Source organism: Ornithorhynchus anatinus, chromosome X2 (assembly GCF_004115215.2).
Source record: "Ornithorhynchus anatinus isolate Pmale09 chromosome X2, mOrnAna1.pri.v4, whole genome shotgun sequence".
In the NCBI taxonomy this organism is placed as follows: domain Eukaryota; kingdom Metazoa; phylum Chordata; class Mammalia; order Monotremata; family Ornithorhynchidae; genus Ornithorhynchus; species Ornithorhynchus anatinus.
The window spans coordinates 6,850,274-6,873,812 of NC_041750.1; the positions used below are offsets into that span (position 1 = coordinate 6,850,274).

General features: G+C 43.4%; 1 protein-coding gene across 6 annotated transcripts in view; it reads right to left on the reverse strand.

Annotated features, from left to right (window-relative positions):
- Positions 1-23,539, reverse strand: part of DOCK3 (dedicator of cytokinesis 3) — a 474,713-nt gene that overhangs the window by 59,579 nt on the left and 391,595 nt on the right. For 5 of the 6 annotated variants that reach the window (XM_029052765.2, XM_029052763.2, XM_029052761.2 and 2 more), the window contains 4 exons: positions 19,691-19,839; positions 9,835-9,920; positions 6,423-6,449; positions 6,098-6,193 (listed from right to left, as the gene is read on the reverse strand). In XM_029052765.2, coding sequence (XP_028908598.1) covers positions 6,098-6,193; positions 6,423-6,449; positions 9,835-9,920; positions 19,691-19,839 — 358 coding nt within the window. The remainder of the gene's footprint in view (positions 1-6,097; positions 6,194-6,422; positions 6,450-9,834; positions 9,921-19,690; positions 19,840-23,539) is intronic. The other variant, XM_029052762.2, reaches the window with a different exon arrangement.

The following is a 23,539-nucleotide window of genomic DNA, read 5'->3' on the forward strand; positions in this document are numbered from 1 at the left end:
TTAGCTACTTATGTAAAATATTTATTCAACATCTCAAGAAACCAGAAAATGATTTATGCTTAATGCCTATCATATATGCCAGATCGACCTTGATTTCTGATAAGCAATAATTTCTCCAAGGCAGATGTAAACATCCTTAAAGGGTAGAAGAACAGGACCAGGACTGACCTTTCCAATGCTTCTTCTCCATTGTTTTCAAACATGCTCATGTATCCCATATCCTAAAAAAAGCTCTCCCTTGACCCCACGGCTCCCTCCAGTTATCACCCCATCTCCCTTCTACCACTCCTCTCCAAACTCTTCAAGCAAGTTGTCTATGCCCATTGCCTTCACTTCCTCTTCTCCCCTCGACCCCCTCCAATCTGGCTTCTGGCCCCTTCGCTCTGAGGAAATGGCCCTCTCTAAGGTCACCAATGACCTCCTCCTTGCCAAATTCAACGGCCTCTGCTCCATCATAATCGTCCTTGACTTCCCCAGCTGCCTCTGACAATGCAGACCACCCTCTTCTGGAAACATTATCAATCATTCTTACTGAGCACTTACTCTGTGCAGAGCACTGTTCTAAGCGCTTGGTACAGAGTTGGTAGAAACGTTCCCTGCCCACAGTGAGTTTACGCTCTAGAGGGGAAGACGAATAGAAAAATAAATGCTAGATACATACATAAGTGCTGTGGGGCTGAGGGTGGGGTGATCCACGTTCAGAGGGGATGCAGAAAGAGGAGGGAATAAGGGAAGTGAGGGCTTAGTCTGGGAAGTCCTCTTGGAGGAGCATATTTGAGAAGCAGTGTGGCCTAGTGGAGAGAGCATGGGCCTGGAAATCAGTAAGACCTGGGTTCTAATCCCAGCTCTGCCACTTGTCTGCTGTGTGACCTTGGGCAAGTCACTTCACTTCTCTGTGCCTCAATTACCTCATGTGTAAAATGGGGATTGAGACTGTGAGCCCCACGTGGGACAGGGACCATGTCCAACCCGATCTGCTTATATCCACCCCAGCATTTAGTACAGTGCCTGCACATAGTAAGCACTTAACAAATACTGTATCTACCTCAGCGCTTAGAACAGTGCTGTGTACATAGTATGCGCTTAACAAATACCAGCATTATTATACCATAAGTATTATAAGTATTTAAATAAATACCACTGATTGATCGACCTGTCATTGGAGTAAAGTCCCAAGCTAATCAGGGAGAGAACTGCGGTCTCGTTCCTTTTGTCTGAACCAGAGCCAAGGCCACCCAGAGGGTTCCCGACGTGGTGAGGTTTTAGCTATAGAATGTGTATGATCTCTTGCTGCCTCGCTGGGTAAAACGCTCATGATTAAGCTACAGGATCTGAACTGCATGTTGGCTCGTTGTCATTAAACAGGTTTCTAACAGATATTGATTCCCCCTAACACTTAACCCTTGGTTAGCATTTCTCTTGATCATATCCCTTTTTTAGTTCCTCAGTGTTAAGCAAAGACTGCTTTCTGTACATATTGTCTCCTGAATCTGGAGACTAGGGTTCAGCCATGCCTGGAAGGTTAACTTAAGGTATTATTACAGTTGTTCATCCCATTTCTGAGTGAATTAATTACGATTAGGGTGTGTTAATAGGTATCAGCTACACGGCTGTAAATAAACCACTAAGACCCACCATGCGGCTATTTTCCTAATGCCCAAATGCATGCCCTGAACACTTATCCTACTAAGCAATTAGTCACTCCCTAGCCAGCCTCTGTAGGGCAACTGTACAGGAGTAGGGTCTCACTTCGGCACTTTCTCAGGACCTGCTGCTAAAGAACTGACAGCCCCAGGAAAGCATCGCTGCCCTTCAAACAAGTGAAATACCAGGGTCAGAAAAATCTGGCAGCAGCAGCTAAATCATGTTCAAGCCCCAAGCACGCCAGTCGCCAGTTCTATTCTCCAAAGGGACAGGGGAAGTCATCTGTTCCTCTCCCGTTAAACTGATTTACTCTCACTACCTCTCTCTGACACAATCCAAAGTTTCCATGGTGGAGGACATCATTCTTTTCTTCACTTGGCCACTCCAGTAACCAGTCATCTCTCTATGTGGAAATGATTTGAAAAGCCGGTCGGCTTCGTATTTCACTCAACGACAATCAGATTTCCACAACCGGGATGGTACATGAAAGGATCTAGGCAATCCCAAGGGGTCCTCCTGACAGGCCTGTTAACAGTCAAGGACCACTTGGGTTTACTCGCTAATACTTCCAATTATCCCTCCTATATTTACTGCTAATGTTACTTTTAAAATTGATTTTTTTTCAGCATTGCCTCAGGACCTGTTTTGTTAAACTTCTCAAGAGAGAGAGAGAGTAAGAGTGAGAGAGAGATGTACTTGAACACATTTTGTCTTATCTAAACCCAGAGAAGTTGCAATATTTCCTTCTCTGAAGAGCTCAAAGAATAGACTTGACCCCTGTGAGGCTAGGGTGGGTTAGGTGCCATCTGGCTTGGAGGCAATGGGAGAAACTAATGTCCTCTGGAAGCCCCTACTGGCCAGAGAAGTCTTCAAAGCTTTTTATAATTCCAGAGGGCTCCAGAATCGTTTTTCTGCTTTTTTTTGCTTTGACAACAGAGACCCAGCATAATGACTCCAGATGGGAACCTATTCCCAGTTCTGCTATTTATTGCTTCTCTGTCAAAGGTCTCTTAACTCCTTTGTGTCCTAGATAGTGGGGATATGATCAACTTCCCACCAATTTGCTTCATAAGGTGTTTCTGAAGCATAATGAGTAAAAGCTTAAAGCTCTTTCTACGCCTTAGAAAAATCTGTATTTATATAAGCCCAGAGTATTTTTATTGCCTTGAGCATAAGTTCTATTGGCAGCTTGTAATTAAAGTCTGTTAACTTTTATGTAGGACATATTCATAGCCTCTAAGCATAGACTGTTATGTAATACAGCATATAGGCATTTTCAGTTGTCACATTTTTATCTTTTTGGCAGATCAGGGTGGAAAGAAGCCCTTCATCAGTTCAAACATATCTTGGCCTGTACATAGCAAGTCAGCCCAAGAAATCCACATCTGCTACAAATAAATATCATTTTGAAAGTAAAGGGACAATGAAGACTACCACAGTAAGCCCTGCAAATATCTGTAGGGCAAACCACATGATATAGGCAATGTCCCATATGTGGGATTAAGCACAGCACAAGAGATGGGAATGTACGATGTGCAGGAAAACGAATGAGCACCGTGGGAAAAAAAAAATACCAAGGCTAAGATGCAATGGAAATGGGCAGTGGCTGGAAGACCTGCAATTGTTTTTGAAGGTCTCCATGGCCACCTCACACTTTTATTTACAATTTCAGATGCAAAACTATCAACAGACAGTCCAGAGTTGTGTCTCAGTAGTTTGTCCCGCTTTTAGTACACTGGAATTTTCTACTTCAGCAACGATGTCAGGCTGTTTAAATTCGCTAGTCTCCTGAGCCCCCTTGTTGAAAAATGCCCCCTTCCGTTTTTGCATACGTTAGGTAGTAGACAGTAGGTAACTACTACTTAGGGTGGATTTTATAACTTTAACATTTCTCTTTCGCAAGCAATGTCATCTTCTTTTCAGGGTCCCAAAGGCACCCTTCACTACTACCTGATCCCTGCTGAGACAGTAATTAAAGCATTTGTTGCTCCCTTGTAATTTTGGAATGGTTTCATCAGCCATGTTATTATTGGATAGGCTGAGTTTTTCCAGGAGGAAAAAAACCCACCACTTAATATCACCACAAAGGACTGAATAAAGACCTCAGTGCAACTGACAAGCATTTTTCTGATCTGCACACGCATGGGCCAAGTGCAGAACAGGTAGCCAAAAGAGATGGGACTGATCCAAATTAAATATTAGTGTAGAATGGATTTCGGACTGAGTTCCCTGGCATCACCACTTAGCTAGAGGGATTGACCCATTTTTATCTTACCTCTAAGGCAGCTATCACCCTAGGATAAAAGGAGGAACTAGCATAGGGGCAGTTGGAGCAGCTGTCATTCTTGTCCAAACTCCTGGAACAAGCTGTTTCCACCTGCTGCCTCCACTTCATTGACCACTTTATCGAGCACTGACTGTGTCCAGACCACTGTACTAAGCGCTTGGCAGAATACAATATAACAGAGTTGATAGCCGCATTCCCTGCCCCTCCAGACTGTAAGCTCGCTGTGGGCAGAGAATGTGTCTGTTATATTGTACTCTCCCAAGCACTTAGTATAGTGCTCTGCAAACAGTAAGCGCTCAATAAATATGACTGACTGCCCACAGCGAGTTTACAGTCTAGAGGACGTCCTCTCCTCCAACTCCTTCCTAGACCCTCTAAAAGCTGGTTTCCAACCCCTCCACTTCCTTGACCTTCTTCTCAAGTTAAACATTCTACTCGGTCCTAATCTTCCTCGACCTCTCAGCAGTTACAATATGGACCTCATTCTTCTCTCCTGGAAACACTATCTAACCTTGGTTTCTCTGACGTTTGTCCTCTCCTGGTTCTCCTACCTCTTTGGGCCTCTCATCTTGATCTCTTTCTCTGCTTCCCATCCCCTAACTGTGGAGGTCCCTAAGGCTCAGTTTGGGAGCCCCTACTATTCTCAATCCACTCCCAAATCTACCTCTCCAGCCTCAACTTCTCTTTCTCTGCAACCCTGCCACTTCCTCCAGCCTTCTGGACATCTCTACTTGGCCACATCTACTGGGGGTAAGGAGAAGGAATCTTTACAAAGTAATGTCCTGCTGACACCTCACACTCAACATGTCCAGAGCTGAACCTCTCCTCTTCCCTCCCAAATCCTCTCCTCCCGCCCAAACCTTTCCATCACTGATGATACCACCACCATCTTCCCTGTCTGATATGCCCGCCAACTTAAGCTAGAGTTACAATCTAGCAGGGGAATGTCTCTCTGTAAACTCCTTGAGAGTAGGGATCATTGCTACTCACTTTACTGTACTCTCCCAAGAGCTTAACAGAATGATCTGCACAGAGTAAGAGCTCAGTAAGTATTGACTGATTGACAGACACCAGTTAATCTTCCAAATGAGATCTGGAGATAGCTCGCCCATATGGTCCCTAAACTGAGGCCCAAAAAGTAAGTGCCTTGTCCGATGTCAGATGATATGTCAGTGGCAGTGCAAAAAATGACACCCAGGGATTCTGTTAATATTTGGTCTAAGATTGGCAAATAACCTTGGAATGTTTAAACATGAATTAATAACATTTACTTCCAAGGGGGTCAGTCACCCAGCACCACACATCACCCAGACTATTGTTCTACTGGGTTCTACTCCGTGCATGACCATGACATCATTTCTTCAGCACAGTCACCACTCTCCCAACCAGAAAGAAATGGATTTTACACTTCCTGAAGGTTTTCAAGTCCGGGTTGAGCAGGGCCTTAAAGACAGTTGGCACAGACCCACTACTGATTTCCCATGTGGAAAAGGAAGAAATCCTGAATCCCTGCTGTATACTTTACCAATCCATCCAAGGAAAACCCTTGTAAAATGTTATCTTTAGTCCCCAGAGTTTGTGTTTCTCGGAACACTGTTCTTTGTGGTGATAGTAATCAAAAGCAGTCAGGTGTGGACAGATAATGGGAAGGTTGATTCCCATACAGTGCTCCTCTGCTGTTCAGAACGCCCTAAGTTGTATCAAATTCAGCAATGATTTCAGCTAAGCTGTGGTCCCAGATACCACCACCCCAACAAATTTAGATTCTGGCACCTGCCAGTTGTAGCCGGGCTGCTAACATTTAATAAGGCCCTTTTTATGCTCAGGTAAATCACAGTTTCAAAGTCTCGGCTTGAGACTGAATAGGCTTTCTTATGAGGAATCTAAATAATTGATTATGGCCATTCCAGTCTACTAAATGATCGGAGACCAGAACAAGTGGTAGACTCTTTCCTTTTCACTGTTAAACTGAGAAGTGAGAAGCAAAGGCACGGTGTATAAATTCAGAGTCTGTGTAGTGCTTGGGGTTTTTATTGCACCTGGGCTCTCTCCTGCCCCTCAGAGAGACACCTTTGCCATCAACACAGCCTTGACCAGTGACTTCACAAATATACAGCACAACAGTTTTCTATCCTAGAAAATTAGCAATGGCTGGGCCAACAGTACCTGTAGTCTAGAAGACGTTCCATGAGACGAGTGACTGACATGACCAGGGAGATACCTGTCTCTCTCCATGTTTCTTGTTCAATCTTTTCCAGTAAGCTGTTAGGGAAGGAAAAAAAAAACACAAAATAACGCATGAGTCTCCCTTGCTGGAGAAAGACTAATGGGCAAAAGGGATCATTGCTCTGACCCAGCACGGCCTTGCTTATCTTCTATTGTTTTCTGGGGAATAAAAAAGAGGCTGCAGAGACAGTGGGGGATTTTTTGTTTTGTTTCATTTTTTTTGTTTGTTTTTTGAGGCACCAGATTCGCCAAATTACAATCTTACCTGGGATAGGGCCCAAAGAGCTGGGTTCTACTCCGTGCAGCAAGAAGCAAAGACAAGGAAATTATTGAACAGGTAGTAAGAATAAAGATTTTTTTTTCTTCTCACATTGCAATTTAAAAGAAAACAAGAAAAACATTATTCACATTAAGGGACGGTCATCATGCTGCCACCAAAATGCTTCCCATAGTAGCGGACAGCTTAGAGTGGAGAGGCTTCTTGTTCCCCTAATCTTGGGTTTGACGGATTACTTTGGTCATCAAACTCAGAACCATTCTATGTAAACAAATTTGTCACTAAAGGGGTTGATCAAAATGACCTGCACTTTAGGCAATCTAGCATAAGAACCTAAAGAAATTAATTCTTCTTAAGACAAGTGGACTTCTATCTGCTGCTCTCTGACACTGTGGGCCTACTGCATGCAGAATATTTTTGCCTCATGGATAGAGTACAAGCCTAGGAATCAGAGGACCTGGTTCTAATCTCAGCTCTACCACCTGCCCGCTGGGTCACCCTGGGCAAGTAACTTCACTTCTCTGGGCCTGCGTTATCTGATCTGTAAAATGGGGATAAAATACCTGCTCTGCCTCCCTCTTAGAATGTGAGGCCTATGTGCTCACAATCTGCTTACTGTATCTAGCCCAGTGCTTTGTACAGTGCTTTGCACACAGCAAGCACTTAAATACCACAATTATTATTATTGGGATCAGGAATCACAATGCTGATTACTGCTTCATGGAAGGAAGGCCACAGACAGTAGTTTCTCATTTGCTTGCCTGGGGTAGACATCTTTTCCGTTCTTCTAAAGAGCGTGGAAAACATCCTCTTTTCTGACAGTTCTTTTTCAAGGAAAAAGGTCAGGCATTCAGAGGGCAGCAAATGTAATTCCCACAGCTAGTTGCAGTGATAAGTTCTATGCATCTTATTTTTCAAAGAATTATGTTACCACCTCAGGGAATTTCCACCTATATTATTCAGCCACCTGATCAAGTTGTGCCTGTGTCGCTCTACTTAGGTGAATAAAGGGATAGTAGGAACATTCAACTTCACTCCATGACTAAAATTAGCTGCAAATTATGGCAGCTGGTTATAGTGACATTCAAGCGACCCAAAAATTGATGGTTTATAAGCAGAATGTTTTATTACTGGCATTTGCAATAAGTGCTCACATGGTGACAAACACTGGACCAAAGCTGGCCCACAGGGGAAAAATATAAAAATATGGGATGGGGAGGAATGATGACAGACATATCGAGGGGAGAAATAAGGGGGGGGTAAATACAGCTAAAAAAAACCCCATCAGAGCAATATCGTCAAACAAAAGCATCAGTATATTACTGCTGGCAGAGAATAGTCCTCACACGCTCCTTATCACTTCAGGCAGTGCTATGTTTGGTCCAAACTGTCACACCTTTCCAATGGCGTTAAAGTTAGGAAGACAAGCTACTGTGCACCCCGCTGGGGCAAGGGTGGCTCTTCTTAATAATAATAATTACGGTATTTATTAAGCACTTACTATGTGCCAGGCACTGTTGCTCAGTTACCGCCCCTCCTGCCCTCCAATCATCTCTTCCCCCACAGGTCCCAGAGCTCTGAATGGGGGTAGGGTGGGGGGGCTCCAGATCATTCAGCTGCAGCGGCCTGCTCTGTATATTGCAGCGACAGCAGGCAGGGGAAGAAGCCTGGAACGCCCAATAAGCCATTACCTTAGCAAAGTGTAGGCAATTCTTCGGGCTAGGTTGTGCCTAGTGTACCTCGGTGCTGACAGTCTCAAAAATGATGCTATAATAATCAGTTTCCACCAAAACAGATGAGGTGTCCAGTTGGGTGATTCTGATTTTATCTAATCTGGTGCTAGACCAACCTTGATGTATGTACTCTTTAAGTGAAAGAGTTACTTATTGTCATTTCAAGACAAAACGACAAATTTCTTTTGGATCTTTGAGTTTCCAGCAAGAACCCGCTATTCCCTCAAATGCTCCTGATCTTGTATGACTCTAAACAAATTTTTAAAGGATGGAAAAAGTTTTTTCACTGTCCAAATCAGAGTTTCAGAATTTCTGGGTTTTTTCTGTGGTAGGTGATATTACTACTTGCAATTAACCACTGTCCTTTCTTTGCTTTAGAAGTTATTGATGTTGACAACCCAAGTGGGGAAAACACAGAACTCTGAAAATTAGAAAACGAAAGGAAATATATAATTTTTTTTTTTAAAACTGTTTCCTTGTTGTAGTCAATTCATGATTTGGCATATTACATTAAAAATGAGTATATTTTCTGGAAAATGGAATTAAAAAGGAGATCTTTAAGCTTGAGTCCTTACTCATGAACTGAGATGGGCCTGGGTTTGGTGGTAATAATTTTTTTCTAAATAGCATTTAAGTGCTTACTATGTGTCAAGCACTATTCTAAACACTGGGGTAGATACAAGATAATCAGGTTAGACACAGTCCCTGACCCACATGGGGCTCAAAGTATTAATCCCCATTTTACAGATGAGGTAATTAAGGCACAGAGAAGTTAAGTGACTTGCCCAACATCACACAGCAGACAAGTGGTGGAGCAGGAACTAGAACCCAGGTGTTCTAACTCCCAGGCCCATGGTCTTTCCACTAGGCCATGCTGCTCCTCTTTTTCTGGGATGATAAAATATTGAAGCCAGTGTGTAACTGAGGAATACTGTCAAATAGGGTCCCTCCTGACTATCTCACCATCTAGGGTACTGAATGAGCTTGTTATGGGCAGGGAATGTGTCTGCTAATTTTGTTATATTGTACTCTCCCAAGTGCTTGGTACAGTCCTCTGCAAAGAGTAAGTGCTCAATAAATACCATTGACTAACCGAGTGTTTGATACAAGATAACTTGGGAACAGCTCACAAACAGAAAAAGTGACCAAAAGGAAGTCAAAGTTTATAATTTGACCTTTTCCTCTAACCTTTGCCACACATCTTATGACTGGGATAAGAGCTGGGAGTTCTAACACAGGGAAGGTCTTGCCTTTATTTTCTGCCAAGCTCTTTAGTTATTTCAGAGAACTGCAAACTGAGCATTGCAAGGATAAACCCATGTGATCTGAATGACCCCAATGAATTAGTTGATGTGATGCCAAGGCACATATTAATTCTCTCACTGTAAACCTACCCTAAAATCAGGCCAAAGGGGGAATTTATTAAGCCAGATAATGGCTATCTACATGGCCTGAATTCCAGGCCTTAAAGAAATATCCACTTTGTGGAATGCCAGGGGCGGGGGTGAGGGAGGGAGGGTTTCCTCCACACCAGGGAACTGCTAACCCTACAGATACCCACATCCAGCTATGGATCACTATATGGAGTCTTCTGCTGATCCCTGAAAATAGGCAGTACCAAAAACACCTTGAATTACAGAGGATAAAAAGGGGCTGATATGACTTACAGAAGGCCAAAGAGCTCCCTGTAGTTCTCATCTCCTTTGCCTTCCGACACCAGGCTGTCCAGTTTATCGATCAACTCGGCTTCCACCTAGAGTGAGCGGAAAGACTTATAAAAACAAGGCAAGATTGCAAAAGCTGGAAAATATTGTCACTGAGAAGGGGCAATGGCTGGGTTGCTTTTCGGGTTGTTTTTTTTTTTTGACGGCGGATCCATTTTCCCTGCTCCAAACACATTCTAGGCAAGTCTGCCTCTTCTACAGCATGAAGAAAAAAAAACCCAACAAAAAACATCCATGCTCCTGAGTCTAGGACACCACCTGACCCATTTGTTTCACTGAAGGACGTGGAAATATAAACTTCAATTATTCTTTCCTTGTACCAAGGAGAAAAACAAACATTCTCTGGAGAGAGAGGTATTTATGTTCTCCAAGAAGTTGTTGTTAAGCTATGTCTTTGGCTCTCAGCAATACCCAAATACATGGTCTTTATGTGAACAAATAACTTAGCCAGAACCTTATCCACTTTTCCCAGCTAGTAACAAAGGATAGCTTGCGGGGAGACTAATCCATGGTGTAATTGCTCAAATGAATTGGTTGGGGCAATATGAATGAAAGAGAAAATGTGGGAGAGAGGTATATGAATTCTTCATTTATATATTCACCTTGAAAAGCATTCTCTCCATAGTGTAAACCTACCAACTACTTCCAATTCATTTTCTAGCATATGGTGTAATTTTCTCCATTTCCCCAAAGCTAGATGCAATATTAACTTTGGTTACAAGTCAATTCCTACCTACAAGGACACTCTAGAATGTATATTTGTTCTACTGAACATCAGCCTTCCAAAATTAAACCTGATTCAGGAAGTAGCTGAAATGGAAGTTCAGTAAGCCATCATAAAGTGTGGGAAAGCGAGGTGGTGCTTATCCACTGATTTGTTTATTTTAAAGAGAAGTAAATAGCACACTGAATACACTCGACATCAAAAGGAGAAGAATATGTTTCAAATAAAGAACAGATCGCTGAAAATTAAACACCTAGAATTAAATTGTCAACAAATTCCAATTGTTTTCTCAACCCGCAACATCTCCTTGGCTCCTGAAATTTTCAAACGACTCCTAGTGGATTTCCCTGCTGTCCACGCTCACCTCGGCCTCCTCCCATTACTGTCTTCACTCTTGGGAGATTCCCCTGCCTCTTTCTCCTCCTCCCTTGGGCCCCTTTCTCCTTGGTTCTTCCTTCTCCCTGCCTCTCCCTTCTCGCCTGGCTTCTTTTCTATAAATGATAAGGCTAAAACGTGGACAGATGTGAAGATTAACCAGATAATGGAGTTAGAGACCCAACATCACAAAGGGTGTCATCTAGTTCATTGTGACAGGTGTAACACAGATGAATATCTGCCTCTGCAGTAGGTTTCCTAGGTGTGTGACACTAACGTTGATGGGAAAGCCAGAATGTGGAATTGTAGACCAGGGAAGACCAGAAGATGGTTATGGAGTTATGAAAAGGGCAGAGAGAGCAATGACAGAAAAAAATCATTCCAAAATAAGGTATAAGTCTTCATAGAAAGACCTCGTAGAGCTGAATCAGTGACAAAAAAATGGTGGATGAGCTTCCCTAGGAGCAAAAAGAAATATACCTTGGAAACATAATCAGCAATTATAAGATTATGGGCTCTGAGATATAATTATCATAGCATTTTTTACATGTTTACCCTGTTCCATGTGCTGTGCTGCTTAGATACAAGACATTCATATATTAATAATAATAATAATGTTGGTATTTGTTAAGCGCTTACTATGTGCAGAGCACTGTTCTAAGTGCTGGGGTAGACACAGGGTAAGAAGGTTGTCCCACGTGAGGCTCACAATCTTAATCCCCATTTTACAGATGAGATAACCGAGGCACAGAGAAGTTAAGTGACTTGCCCACTGTCACAGAGCTGACAAGTGACAGAGCTGGGATTCAAACCCATGACCTCTGACTCCTAAGTCCATGCTCTTTCCACTGAGCTACACTGCTTCTCTGATGCTGCCTCTGTCCCACATGGAGTTCACAATCTAAGAGGTAGGGAGGGCAGATATCCGAACTTTTCTGTGCTTTGGTTTCCTCACTTGTAGAATGGGGATGAATGACTTGCCCAAGGTCACTCAACAGGCCTTCGGTAGAACCTCACCTCCTGACCCCATACTCATTCCACTAGACAATGCTGCCCTTCGGCAGTGGAGGAAACTATCAGTAACAACCCGAGAAAGAGATCTTAGTGTCACAGCTCCTGGGTTTTGAATCCGTGATTGAGTCACACTGTCTCCCACTGTCTAAGGCTCCTACAGAGCTCAAAGGTTAATCGAAAAGTGAAAAAATTCTACTGCCAGCTCAATAACTAATTTTGGGAGGGAGGAGGAGGGGGATTTAGGAAAGTGTGGGGCAGGAAGAGTTGGAGTAAGAGAGGAGGGATGGGCCAAAAGGGTAGTCAGATTCTGCTATGGACTTTGTTCATAGGTACATGGGAGGCAGTGTAGCTAAGTGGATGACGAAAAGAGGGACTATTCACCTTATTCTTAGACTTCAAGTTACTCTAGTATAGAAAGGGTAAGGAGCTGTGGAAAGATGACTTCAGCCAGGTCTGAACACAACTAATCCTTTTCTTCACACTATTAAACTCTAGGCAGACTAGCCCTTAAAGCACAGGGGGAAGAAAAGATAACAATAATGTTGGTATTTGTTAAGCGCTTACTATGTGCCGAGCACTGTTCTAAGCGCTGGGGTAGATACAGGGTAATCAGGTTGTCCCTCGTGAGGCTCACAGTCTTAATCCCCATTTTACAGATGAGGTAACTGAGGGACAGAGAAGTTAAGTGACTTGCCCACAGTCACACAGCTGACATGTGGCAGAGCCGGGATTCGAACCCATCGTCTCTGACTCCCAAGCCCATGCTCTTTCCACCGAGCCACGGGTCGGGACTTCTGGTTCTCAGAGGGAAAGCTTGAGGACTGCCGAAGGAAGTCGGGGGTTGGGGAGAAGAATGATGCAGATTTGAAGGAAACTTGGGAATTGTGGGAGTTTAGTAAGAGACAGTGATCACACAACTGATAATAAGCAAAACTACAGAAGCATTGCTTCAATTTCACCAGCAGAATCAGCTGAGGAAATGAACAGTGGGAGAAGTCTGAAAATCAGTCAATTAATCAGTGGCATTTATTGAGCGCTCACTGATTGCAGAGGACTGTACTAAGTGCTTGGGAGAGGACAATATACTAGAGTTGGCAGACGTGTCCCCTGCCCACAAGGAGCTTTACAGCCTAGAGGATTACAAAGAAGGGGGAAAGCCAGGGGACAGGGCCTCTTATGGATAAAGATAATTGATTCCACAAGAACCTGCCTCTTTGTAATTGGCCATATTGATCGTTAAAGTTTGCAGCAATTACTTTTATTCTGTGGCTTAGCAAGAGTAAAGCGCCTCTGAAATGACTTCTTGCTGATTGATAATTTTCTCTGTCAGTGAATTTTCTATCAGAGTGTCTCTGCGCACAAGTCCAAACGTGATATTTTCAACCACCAGACAGACGTGCAAACTTGCCTTGAAAAATCAAGCTGTGTTTGGATTGCAGGATATTTATCGTTTGTGATGGCCTTTCATGCAGAAAGAACTCAGCTGGTCACTCTGTAGCATGATGCCTAAGACAGAATGGAATCCAGCTTGGTCCTCCACAGCTATAATCTATTAGCTCTGTAGACAAGCAAAAAGCCCCATTCTGTGCCCATTGACCATATAAAACAACGAAGGCATAGCAGAACAGTTCTGTACATTCACTAGACACCAACACTTAAGAATTGGTCTCTAGTCCTAATTTATTTTTATAGTAGATGTACATTTTGGAAGACCTACAAGGCAGAGGCCGGCATGGAACAGGAGAACAACACCCGTTCCTCTGTCATATTTCAAAACTTTATTTTTAATGCAATCAGAACCACAGACTGACAAGCTTGTTTCTTTCTTCTTGAACTCATAACTAGAGCATGTATTTTTAAGGCAGACTGGATTTAAGATAATATCTACCCCCAAATCATTTTTTAATGTTGGGACTAAATCCAAATTCCCACCCCCCTGCCAAAATTTTAAATAAAAAAATGTATTAAGGTTTTCCGAACATTTCCACTGCCAAAATGGATTTAAGTTGATTTATGAATCCATCGGAATTTTAATCCAGATAATTTAATTTAGGGCAACTGTGTAATGAATTGTCAGCCTCTCTACTGTCAATAGATGTGCTAAATTGCTAAAGTAACTTAAAATGATGGTGGTGGAGAGAATGACAAGTCATTAAGCAATTGACATAATAATAAACAATGGTATTTACTATGCGCTAAGTGCTTGGAAAAATATAACAGAGTCGGTAGCCTGCTTTGATGATAATAAAAAATAACGTGTGAGCAGCATGGCTTAGTGGAAAGAGCACGGGTTTGGGAGTCACATGTCATGGGTTCTAATCCCAGCTCCGCCACTTATCAGATGTGTGACTTGGGACAAGTCACTTAACATCTCTACGCCTCAGTTACCTCATCTGTAAAATGGGGATTAAGAATGTGAGCCCCACATGGGACAACCTGATTACCTACCCCAGAACTGATATACCACAACCTGATCTACCCCAGTGCTTAGAACAGTACTTGGCACATAGTAAGCGCTTAACAAATACCATCATTATCATCATAACAATAACAGCATTTGTTAAGCATTTACGATGCGCCAGACACTGTGCTAGGTACAAGACAATCAGGCTGGTCACAGTCCCTGTCCCACGTGGGACTCACAGTTTAAGCAGGAGGAAGCACATGTATTAAAACTCCATTTTACACCTAAAGAAATTGAGGCACAGTAAAGTTAGCTGGCCTGCCCAAGGTCACACAGCAGGCAGGTGGCAAAGCAGGGATTAGAACCCAGAACCTCTCATTCCCGAGCCCCTGCTCTTTCCACTGGGCCACTTTAGAATGTGATTTCTGTTAGGCTTGGTCACACATTTTTTTTTTTTCCCTGGGGGTTTTTCTTCTCCCCACTTTGCAAAATCTAGAGTTTCCTTGGGTACTTGGCACCTGAGGTCGTTTCTGCTGTTCTTCTCTGGTGTGAATGCCATCATTTTTGCTCTGATTCTTTCCTCACCGGCTAATGGACACTTTTAGTATGAAAATGAATGGCTGAAGAGAAATAGCTATGCGAGTCAGCAGCATCCTTGGGGTCTGAGTAGCCCTACAAGGGGATGCAAAGCTGACTTGGTGGGGCAAGGGGCGAGAAAACATCCCTTACTCTATTTTTGTTTGGACAGTGTGGAAGAGACGTCGATTCAGTGACTGCATGGATAGAGTCCCGCTGTCAGCAGCGCTGTCTTTGAATGGAGACAGCTGTAACAGTGTGACTGTTAATACAGCCTTCATCTCAAAACCAAGATTTGGATAGTGTTCAGTTTTGGCGGGATACTGGGGATCAATACCCTAAATTAAGCAAGGTTGGCATACCCTAAGTACCCCAATGCTAAGTACACCGACAGCTGGCTGTGAGCACTCATTTAGCATTTCCTTCATTTGCACGTGCTAGAAAGGAGAAATATTACTGAAAAAAATGGACAGGCAGATGTCGTAGCATGTGCAGTACAAAAATAAAAGCCAGAAGAAAAACCTGGAATTTTAGACATTTGAACCCAATTTTAATTCAAATGGAAAAAAAGGATAACACTTGGTAATCACCGCCCACTCCCCCCAAGTTATGTATTTGTTTTTAATCTGAAAAACCCATACCCTGATTATAAATTAGCAGTAAGATACTCACTGTCACAGCCAGCAAATGAAATCAAGGAGAATTAGCGGCAGAGCAGCGGGACAGGCTGCATCTGACAAGCCAAAGGGTCACAGATGCAGATGAAGGGCCCTTTAAATCTTAAACCCTTCTTTTCAGCCCCATTCCCTCCATTAGCACCTTTTTCTCCCTAATAGAATCACAGAGCATAGGATTGATTGCATAACATCTCTAGAGGTTAGCCAATCTATCCTCCTACATTCAAGGAGGCTTAACTCAAATCATTCCTGGCAGATGGGTAGCTATCCTATGCTTAAAGATCTCCAGGGAAGAAGCCTGCATAACTTGTCTTGGTTATTCATTTTCTCTCTTCTTGAATATAGATTCCTCCCGTATGGTAGGGAACCTCTGTTCCTGCACCTGAACACTTTTGGGCAGTGGAAGAGCTCCTACTTGTCAAAAGCAGCATAGTTGAGTGGAAAGAGCTTGGGTCTGGGAGTCAGAGGACTTAGGTCCTCATCCCAGCTCTGTCACTTGCCTGCTGTGTGACCTTGGGCAAGTCACTTTACTTCTCTATGCCTCAGTTCCCTCATCTGCAAAATGGGGATACCTATTCTCCTTCCTACTTGGACTGTGAACCCCACGAGGTACCTATCTTGTACCCATCCCAATGTTTAGTACAGTACGTGACACATAGTAAGCCCTTACCAAACGCTATTATTATCATTATTAACCTTCAAGCCAGAGAGTCTTCCTAGACTTAACTACTGAAGTACATTGTTAACCACGTGGCCCCAGATTCTACACGCACCTTCAGACACAGTGGGGCACAATGGATATGATCTCTGCTGAGTATCAGATGCACGAAAAGTGTAGGGAACCACATCATGACTTCTACAGGCTTTTTATACACCTTACGAAAAGGATTTGACACCCTCCGTGCACCTGATTTCTGAGAACTGTGAAAAAAGTTGGACTGCCCTGAAAGTCTGTCAAGACTCTAAAATGATTCCATGATGATATGGGTGGCTGCTCAGGGTCCTTGTCTGATTCTTTTCCCATCATCAATGGAGTAAAACAGGATTCATATTACAGGCACGTCAAATTCATGGCTTGGGGCCCACGGCTAAGCTCTACATGGCTCTCATAGAATAACCAGCCACCATCTGGGAAGCAGAAAGAGGTCATTTTTTTCCCCTGACTCTACCAGCAACTGGCCTTTACTGATGCTGTGGCTGGAGGCTGGCCTTGATTTCTGGGGTTCTAGAAGACCACTCTGACCACAGTTTCTCTACACTGGAAATCCTGGGAGTAGTTTTTATCGGCAGCAGCAGCAGAGCCTCCATTTAAATGGCACCTGACTATCTCCTGCTGCAGCCCTAGCTGTCCAAGGGGAGCATCACCTGGGTGAATGAGTTTGGGAGTGAGGGTGGGGCTGAGAGTATGTGTGTCTCTGACTCTGTGTGCTTCTGTCTCTCTCTGTTGGTACCTGCCTGTCTCTCTCTCTCTTTCTTTCACTCTAATTTTGTACCTGTCCTATGGAATAATAATAATGATATGTGTGTACTCGGGGCCAAGCACTGTACTAAGCGCTGGGGAAGATACAAGACCACCAGGTTGGACAAAGTCTCTGTCCCAAGTGGGGCTCCCAGTCTAAGTAGAAGGAAGAACAAATTGCCACTGGAAACAGTCCTTGATGCACAGCCTGCTTTTCTTTACCCATCACCCCATGACACAAAAGGAGGGCTCGAAGGGAGATGCTCTTGTTCAGTAATAATAATAATAATGCTATTAATTAGGTGCTTACTCTGTGCCAAGCACTGTACCAAGTGCTGGGGTAGATACAAGATCATCAGGTCAAACACAGTCCTTGTCCCGTATGGGGCTTACAGGCTAAGTGAGCCCACTAATGGCCTGGTGGACAGATTGCAACCAGTGACACAGAGCTGAAGGCTGACACTGAACTTGTGCCAGTACCCTGTCGAAAAACGCAAGGACAGAAAAAGAGACAGAAATCTGAACCAAGAAGGCCAATATCCTCAGTTCGACCAGACTGCAGGTATTCATTCCACATTTTGGAGTAGAATACGATGAAAGAATTAGAGAATGTTCTTTTAACAAGGTGCGCCTGGCTGGAAAGAGTTTGATGCAGTGTCAGAAGAAGTCGTTGTGGGCACGTGAGTGGTTTTGGACCAGGGGTTAATCCTTCAATGCAAGTTTTCCTTAATGCAGCATTCTGCAAGAAAGCAACCCCCGCATTATAGGAAAGATAGGTCGATGTCCTTTGGGAGATTATGGTCAGGTTTTGTAGACTGTACACTCCTTGAGGGCAGGGATCATATCTACCAACTGTGTTGTACTGTACTCTCCCAAGCGCTTAGTAAGTGCTCCGCACAGTAAGCACCCACTAAATACCACTGATTGGTTGACAGTGGGAGGGTAATGGTAGCTTCCAACCGTCTTTATGGCTGCGAGACAGACCCGTCACAAATGCCACATCTGACTATCCGACAACACTATCTTAACTTCAAAAGGCAAGATCACAGAAACTGAGGCTCTGCAATGTGGCCAGCATCAAACAAACACTCATCACATCACAGCACTGCTGGAGGAGACATGTGAGGAGAATGGATGATGGCAGGGAACCCAAACATCCACTCTAGGGTGAGCTGAAGTGGGGAAACTGTAAACAGGGTGAGCAGAAATGCTCTAAAGACACAATAAAGCGAATCCATAAATAATGTAGCATGGCAGTGGGAGGCAGCAGCAGAAGGCAGATCAACCTGGTGGAAAGCAATTAGAAAAGGGGTGACTGACTTCCACCAGCCGCTTCAGGACTATTATCACTCGAAAGGGGTAAAATGGAATGGCATCAGGCATAGTGGCTTGCAAATGCGACAGTGCAGGCAGGGTCATTTTTTATATTCACTTAACGTGGGAGGGACTGCCAGTCTCGCAATCGTCTTCTAAGTCAAACTTGCACACACTGAAGAAATCCTCACAGTCAATAACAGCACTGTCAAACCTGAAGGACAACTACATTCACATACTTATACGTATACACGGGTGGGCACGTACATAAATAAATACATATATATTGCAACACAGAGAAGATAAAATCCTGTCTCAAACTTGGCTATATAAAAAATCATTCCAAGTCCATACTTCATTAAGAGATGCTAATATTGGGGCCCATGCTATCGCTAGCTAATCTAACGGCATTCTCACAGAAACTGCATCTTGACTGGTTGTGGAGCATTTATCTTGCTGCCAACCCCTCGCTCGCATTCTTCCTCTAGCCTGAACTTTCCCCTTCATATCCAACAGACCGTCACTCTCCTCATGTTCAAAACCTTATTAAAATCACATCTCCTCCAAGAGGCCTTCCTCAACTAAGCCCCCATTTCCTCTACTCCCTTTCTCTTTCTGTGTCACCCTTGCATTTGGATCTCGTCCCACCGTCAGCCCCAAAGCGCTTGCATACGTAACCGTAATTTATTTGTCTGTCTCCTCCTCTAGATTGAAAACCCTTTGTGGGCAGGGAACATACCTACCAATTCTGTTACATTGTACTCTCCCCGAAGTGCTTGATAAAGTGCTCTGCACATAGCAAGCACTCAATAAATATGATTGATGCAACAACAATGACCCTGAATTTTTGTTTTGGAGATTAAAATCAGTGATTACTCCATTTCTTCACAAAATTCACCCCTACACTTATTTCCAAAAACAATTAAACTGATGCAAAGAGAAGCTTAAGCAAATTCATCCAGGCCAGTAAGTCAATCAAGGGCATTTATTGAGCACTTACTGTGTGCAGAGCACTGTACTAAGCGTGAGTACAAAAGAGTTGGTAGACACAATCACTGTCTACAAGAAGCTTTACAGCCTAGTGAGGGTCAATACAAGGACAGGAAGAGAATCCAGGACATAAGAGCTGACAATCCCCTGGTCTGGCCAGCAGACACTATCCTCCACAATACACCTTTAACAAACCCACTTTTGTTTTTTTTTTGGTTACCATTATACCTTCACATTCAGGCCAGAGAATAGTGACAGAGTCTCACCTGTTTGAAGTTTCCATTTTTCCTCTGTTCCCAGTTCATCATGTCATGAAAGATAGGGATCATGACATTGCGAATCTCTGACTGCTGCACCAGGGTGACACCAAGAAAAGGGCCAATCATTCCTGGGATGAAGTTAATTTTATGTTCTCCTAGATGAAAAAAAACACAACATTAATATGGATGGGAACTAACATATTCTTTAGCCATCCTATAGAACTTGTTTGACAACAAAGCTCTCTAGGAGCAAAAGAGAATTTTTCTCAAGGGATATTGGAGACTGAGCCCGTTGTTGGGTAGGGATTGTCTCTGTTGCCGAATTATATTTTCCAAGCGCTTAGTAAAGTGCTCTGCACCCAGTAAGCGCTCAATAAATACGACTGAATGAATACTGGAGACAGCTACTCTTTTGGTTTGGCTTTACAATGGGTGAGCTTTGTATGTCATGTCAAAAAAAAAATAAAAATCACCAAAAGCAGAAACAGCACATCCATTCTTAGTAACCTCAGTTAGCCTTTTCTTCAAACTCCCACCCAAAATCTGTTCTGATCTTGGTGTCAAACACTTCAGCTCTCCTAATTAGGACCAGCAGGTGTCACTAATGAGGTAGTTATTTTTCTCCAAGGTGGGTATTTTAGAAGTTGAATTATTTCAAAAAACTAGATTCTCTTAAGATTTTTTTCCCCCCCAAACCAGGAGCATTTCACAGATCACATCCAGGCTCTCCAGGCTTTCAGGTGCTTGTTATTATCAGCAGTGCGCAATACTTGGTCATCGGTTATTGAGAAGCAGTGTGGCCTGGTGGAAAGAGCCCAGGCCTGGGAGTCAGAGGACCTGGGTTCTAATCCCAGCTCTGCCACTTCTCTGCTGTGTGACCTTGGGCAATTCACTTAACCTCTGTGGGCCTCAGTGACCTCATCTGTAAAATGGGGATTAAGACCGCGAGCTCCATGTGGGAAATAGACTGTATCCAACCTGGTTAGCTTGCATATACCCCAGTGCTTAATTTGGCACCCGGAACATAGTAAGTGCTTAACAAATACCCCTGGAAAAAAAAATCAGAACAATTTGCCCAATCTTAAAGTCAAGGTGATGAACCGATTCAACTTGGGTGACATTTTATCCTGCCACAGAGAAAGGTGGAGGACTCGACCTACTCTCTGCCCCCCAGTGCTGCTTCTCGATCCTCTAACTACTTTCACGGTGTTCAAAGTCCTTATCACCTACCTCTTTCACCCACTAAGGCTATCATCTCTCTTCTCCCGACCCCCACCAGGGCTCACCAGTACATGTGTGGAAGAGTGCAAAGTCTTCCTCACCTGTCTTCTCTCACCCCCCACCATATCCTACACTGATCCTCAGATACTGTAGCATCCACATTGAGAGATCGTGTTCCTCCAACTGTTCCCACTTCCCCCATATCAAAGGATTCCACAAAACACTCGATTCTGACGACTTCCAATTCCACCCCGTATCGGCCACCACCCACAAGGACACATCTTGGACCTCCAAATTCCCAGACTCTGGGCTATTTGTGATCGTAAACTCCATCCTTCACACCTCTAACCCTGAATTACAACTCTCCGACCAGAGCCTCTTAACCCTGACTCCTTATCTTCCTAAATGATCTTCTGAACACACTCATATCTGCTGTCACTGGATTCTCTCTACCTGTTCCAAACTCTTGTACTTTATGTAGACTGTAAGCTGCTGCGAGCAAGGGATTGAATATACCAACTGCTTAGTGCAGTGCTCTGCACATGGTAAATGCTCAGTAAACATCGTTGATTGATTTTCTAACGAACACTCACTCCCTAGATTTAAAGATCCAAGCCTTCGCATTGCCCTCTCCTACCTTGCCCCCTTGTCCCTCCATCGTTCCTGCCTTGCCAATTCCCAGTCCCGGATCACCCCCACAGTCCACTTTCTTTGCTCCTGCACTCATGGAACTGGGCAATCAAGTTCAAAAATCATGCCAACCCCTGAACTACAAATGCACCCTCTCAAAAATCTGCCCTTTCATCTGCACAACACTCCTTCTCCAGCATTGATCTCCTTACCCTTAGCCCTCACTGACTATCCCAGACCTTTAACCCCTTTCTAAAAGCCCCTTCTGCCCTCTCCTATCCCTGATGCTCATTACCGATAAACTCTTTCGACACCACAGGAACCATTAAATGCAAACTTCACTAAGGGTCCCTTCTGCCGTTTCAATTTTCTCCCGCTCCTAGCCTCCCATTCTTCTTTCTACCAGCTGTCTCCCACGAGGAAATTTCTCACCTGCTCTTAAAGTCTAACCCCTCTATCTGTGCCTTGGGTCCCCATCCCCTTTCACCTCCTAAAAATACTGGCTCCCACCCTCTTTTCCTCTCTTACTGCAATCTTTAACCTCTTCTTCCTCTGGCTACATCCTACTAACCTTCATTAACCTCCAATGGCTACCCATTTCTTTGTCCATAAGACAAAAGCTTCTAACCTTTGGCTTCAAGGTTCTCCACCAGTTGTATGCCTCTTAGAACTGCTCTCTTTTCCTGTTTCACCTCAGATCATTTTCACTTCTCCAAACTAACCTTTTAAACTCTACTTCACTCACAAATTTCCCACCTCTTGACCCACTGCTCATTCCTCTTACCCTTATATGAAATTCCCTCCTCCATCTCAAATCCACCAAACCACAACCCTCCCTAACCTGCAAAAAACCCACCTCTTCCAAGAGGCATCTCCTGAGTTAATCCCTTACCTTCCTCGTTGTGTCATCCTGTCAGCTACTCATATGAGTAGCCGTTTATCCATTAGGGCTTACTTCTGTTATTTCTAACTAAGCCTTTTATATTTACTGTAAATTTAACTATTTATGTCTGCTCATCTCCCTCACTGTACTGTATGCTCCTTGAGGGCCAGGCCTTTTATTTCTTCTACAAGTCTTCCAGTGCCTACAACAACAACCGTGCTCACTGTAGACAATAAATGCTGTTGTCAATTAGGATAATCCATCAACAGGAAGGGCATAAAACAATTCAGTTAGAAGTTGAAAAAAACCCACTATGACCACTCTGCTTTTACACAGTCTAACAAAACACAATTGGGTTTTCAATTAAGAGGAAGACCTATGTACCTTTCATATCTGACTCCAAATAAATTCATTAGGAACATGAAAGGTTTTCCATGAATTTCAAATGACAGGTACCATTCCCTGAGGGCCACAAAAAATGTACTTACTTGCTTTCTGTTACTGGCTCAGTGGAGAAAAAACACTGACATTTTCGAAATATGACCAGGATGATTAAAATTATGAAATATTGGCTATGTCTTTTTATCTCCACTGTGTCGGTTAAACCAGGATAACGATCTCCTATAAATATTGTTTTCCGCCTTTCAGAGAACTAATGAGGGGGCAAAGACAGAGCTGGCGGGGGGTGGGGAGGGAGAGGAGAGAATATAACAAGTACTTTGCATTGTGGTCAAGCTGTACTCAAACTGTTAGGCCAGTTCTTCACAACCAAACACCCTTCAGACATGAAAAAAAACAATTTAAAAAGACCCCAAAGATCAGATATGACAATTCCATTCGCTGGGTGAGGCTGACTTTGGGGATGACAACCAATCACAGAGAGGCTGGAAATGCCTCAAAATTTTGTCAAATTTTTAAAAACTTATTCAATGGGCTAATGTAATCCTCGGAGCTACTCATTCAGCATCGATAAATATTCTGTAATTTGCTAACAAGAGTTTAAGGGGATTTGTAGCCTACTTTCTGTGATAATGTTTTATAAATTATGCACAACACAGTTGGTCTGGAGGGAGCAAAGGATATTGAAGACAAAACTCTTTCTCTGTCAAATTACTTCATTC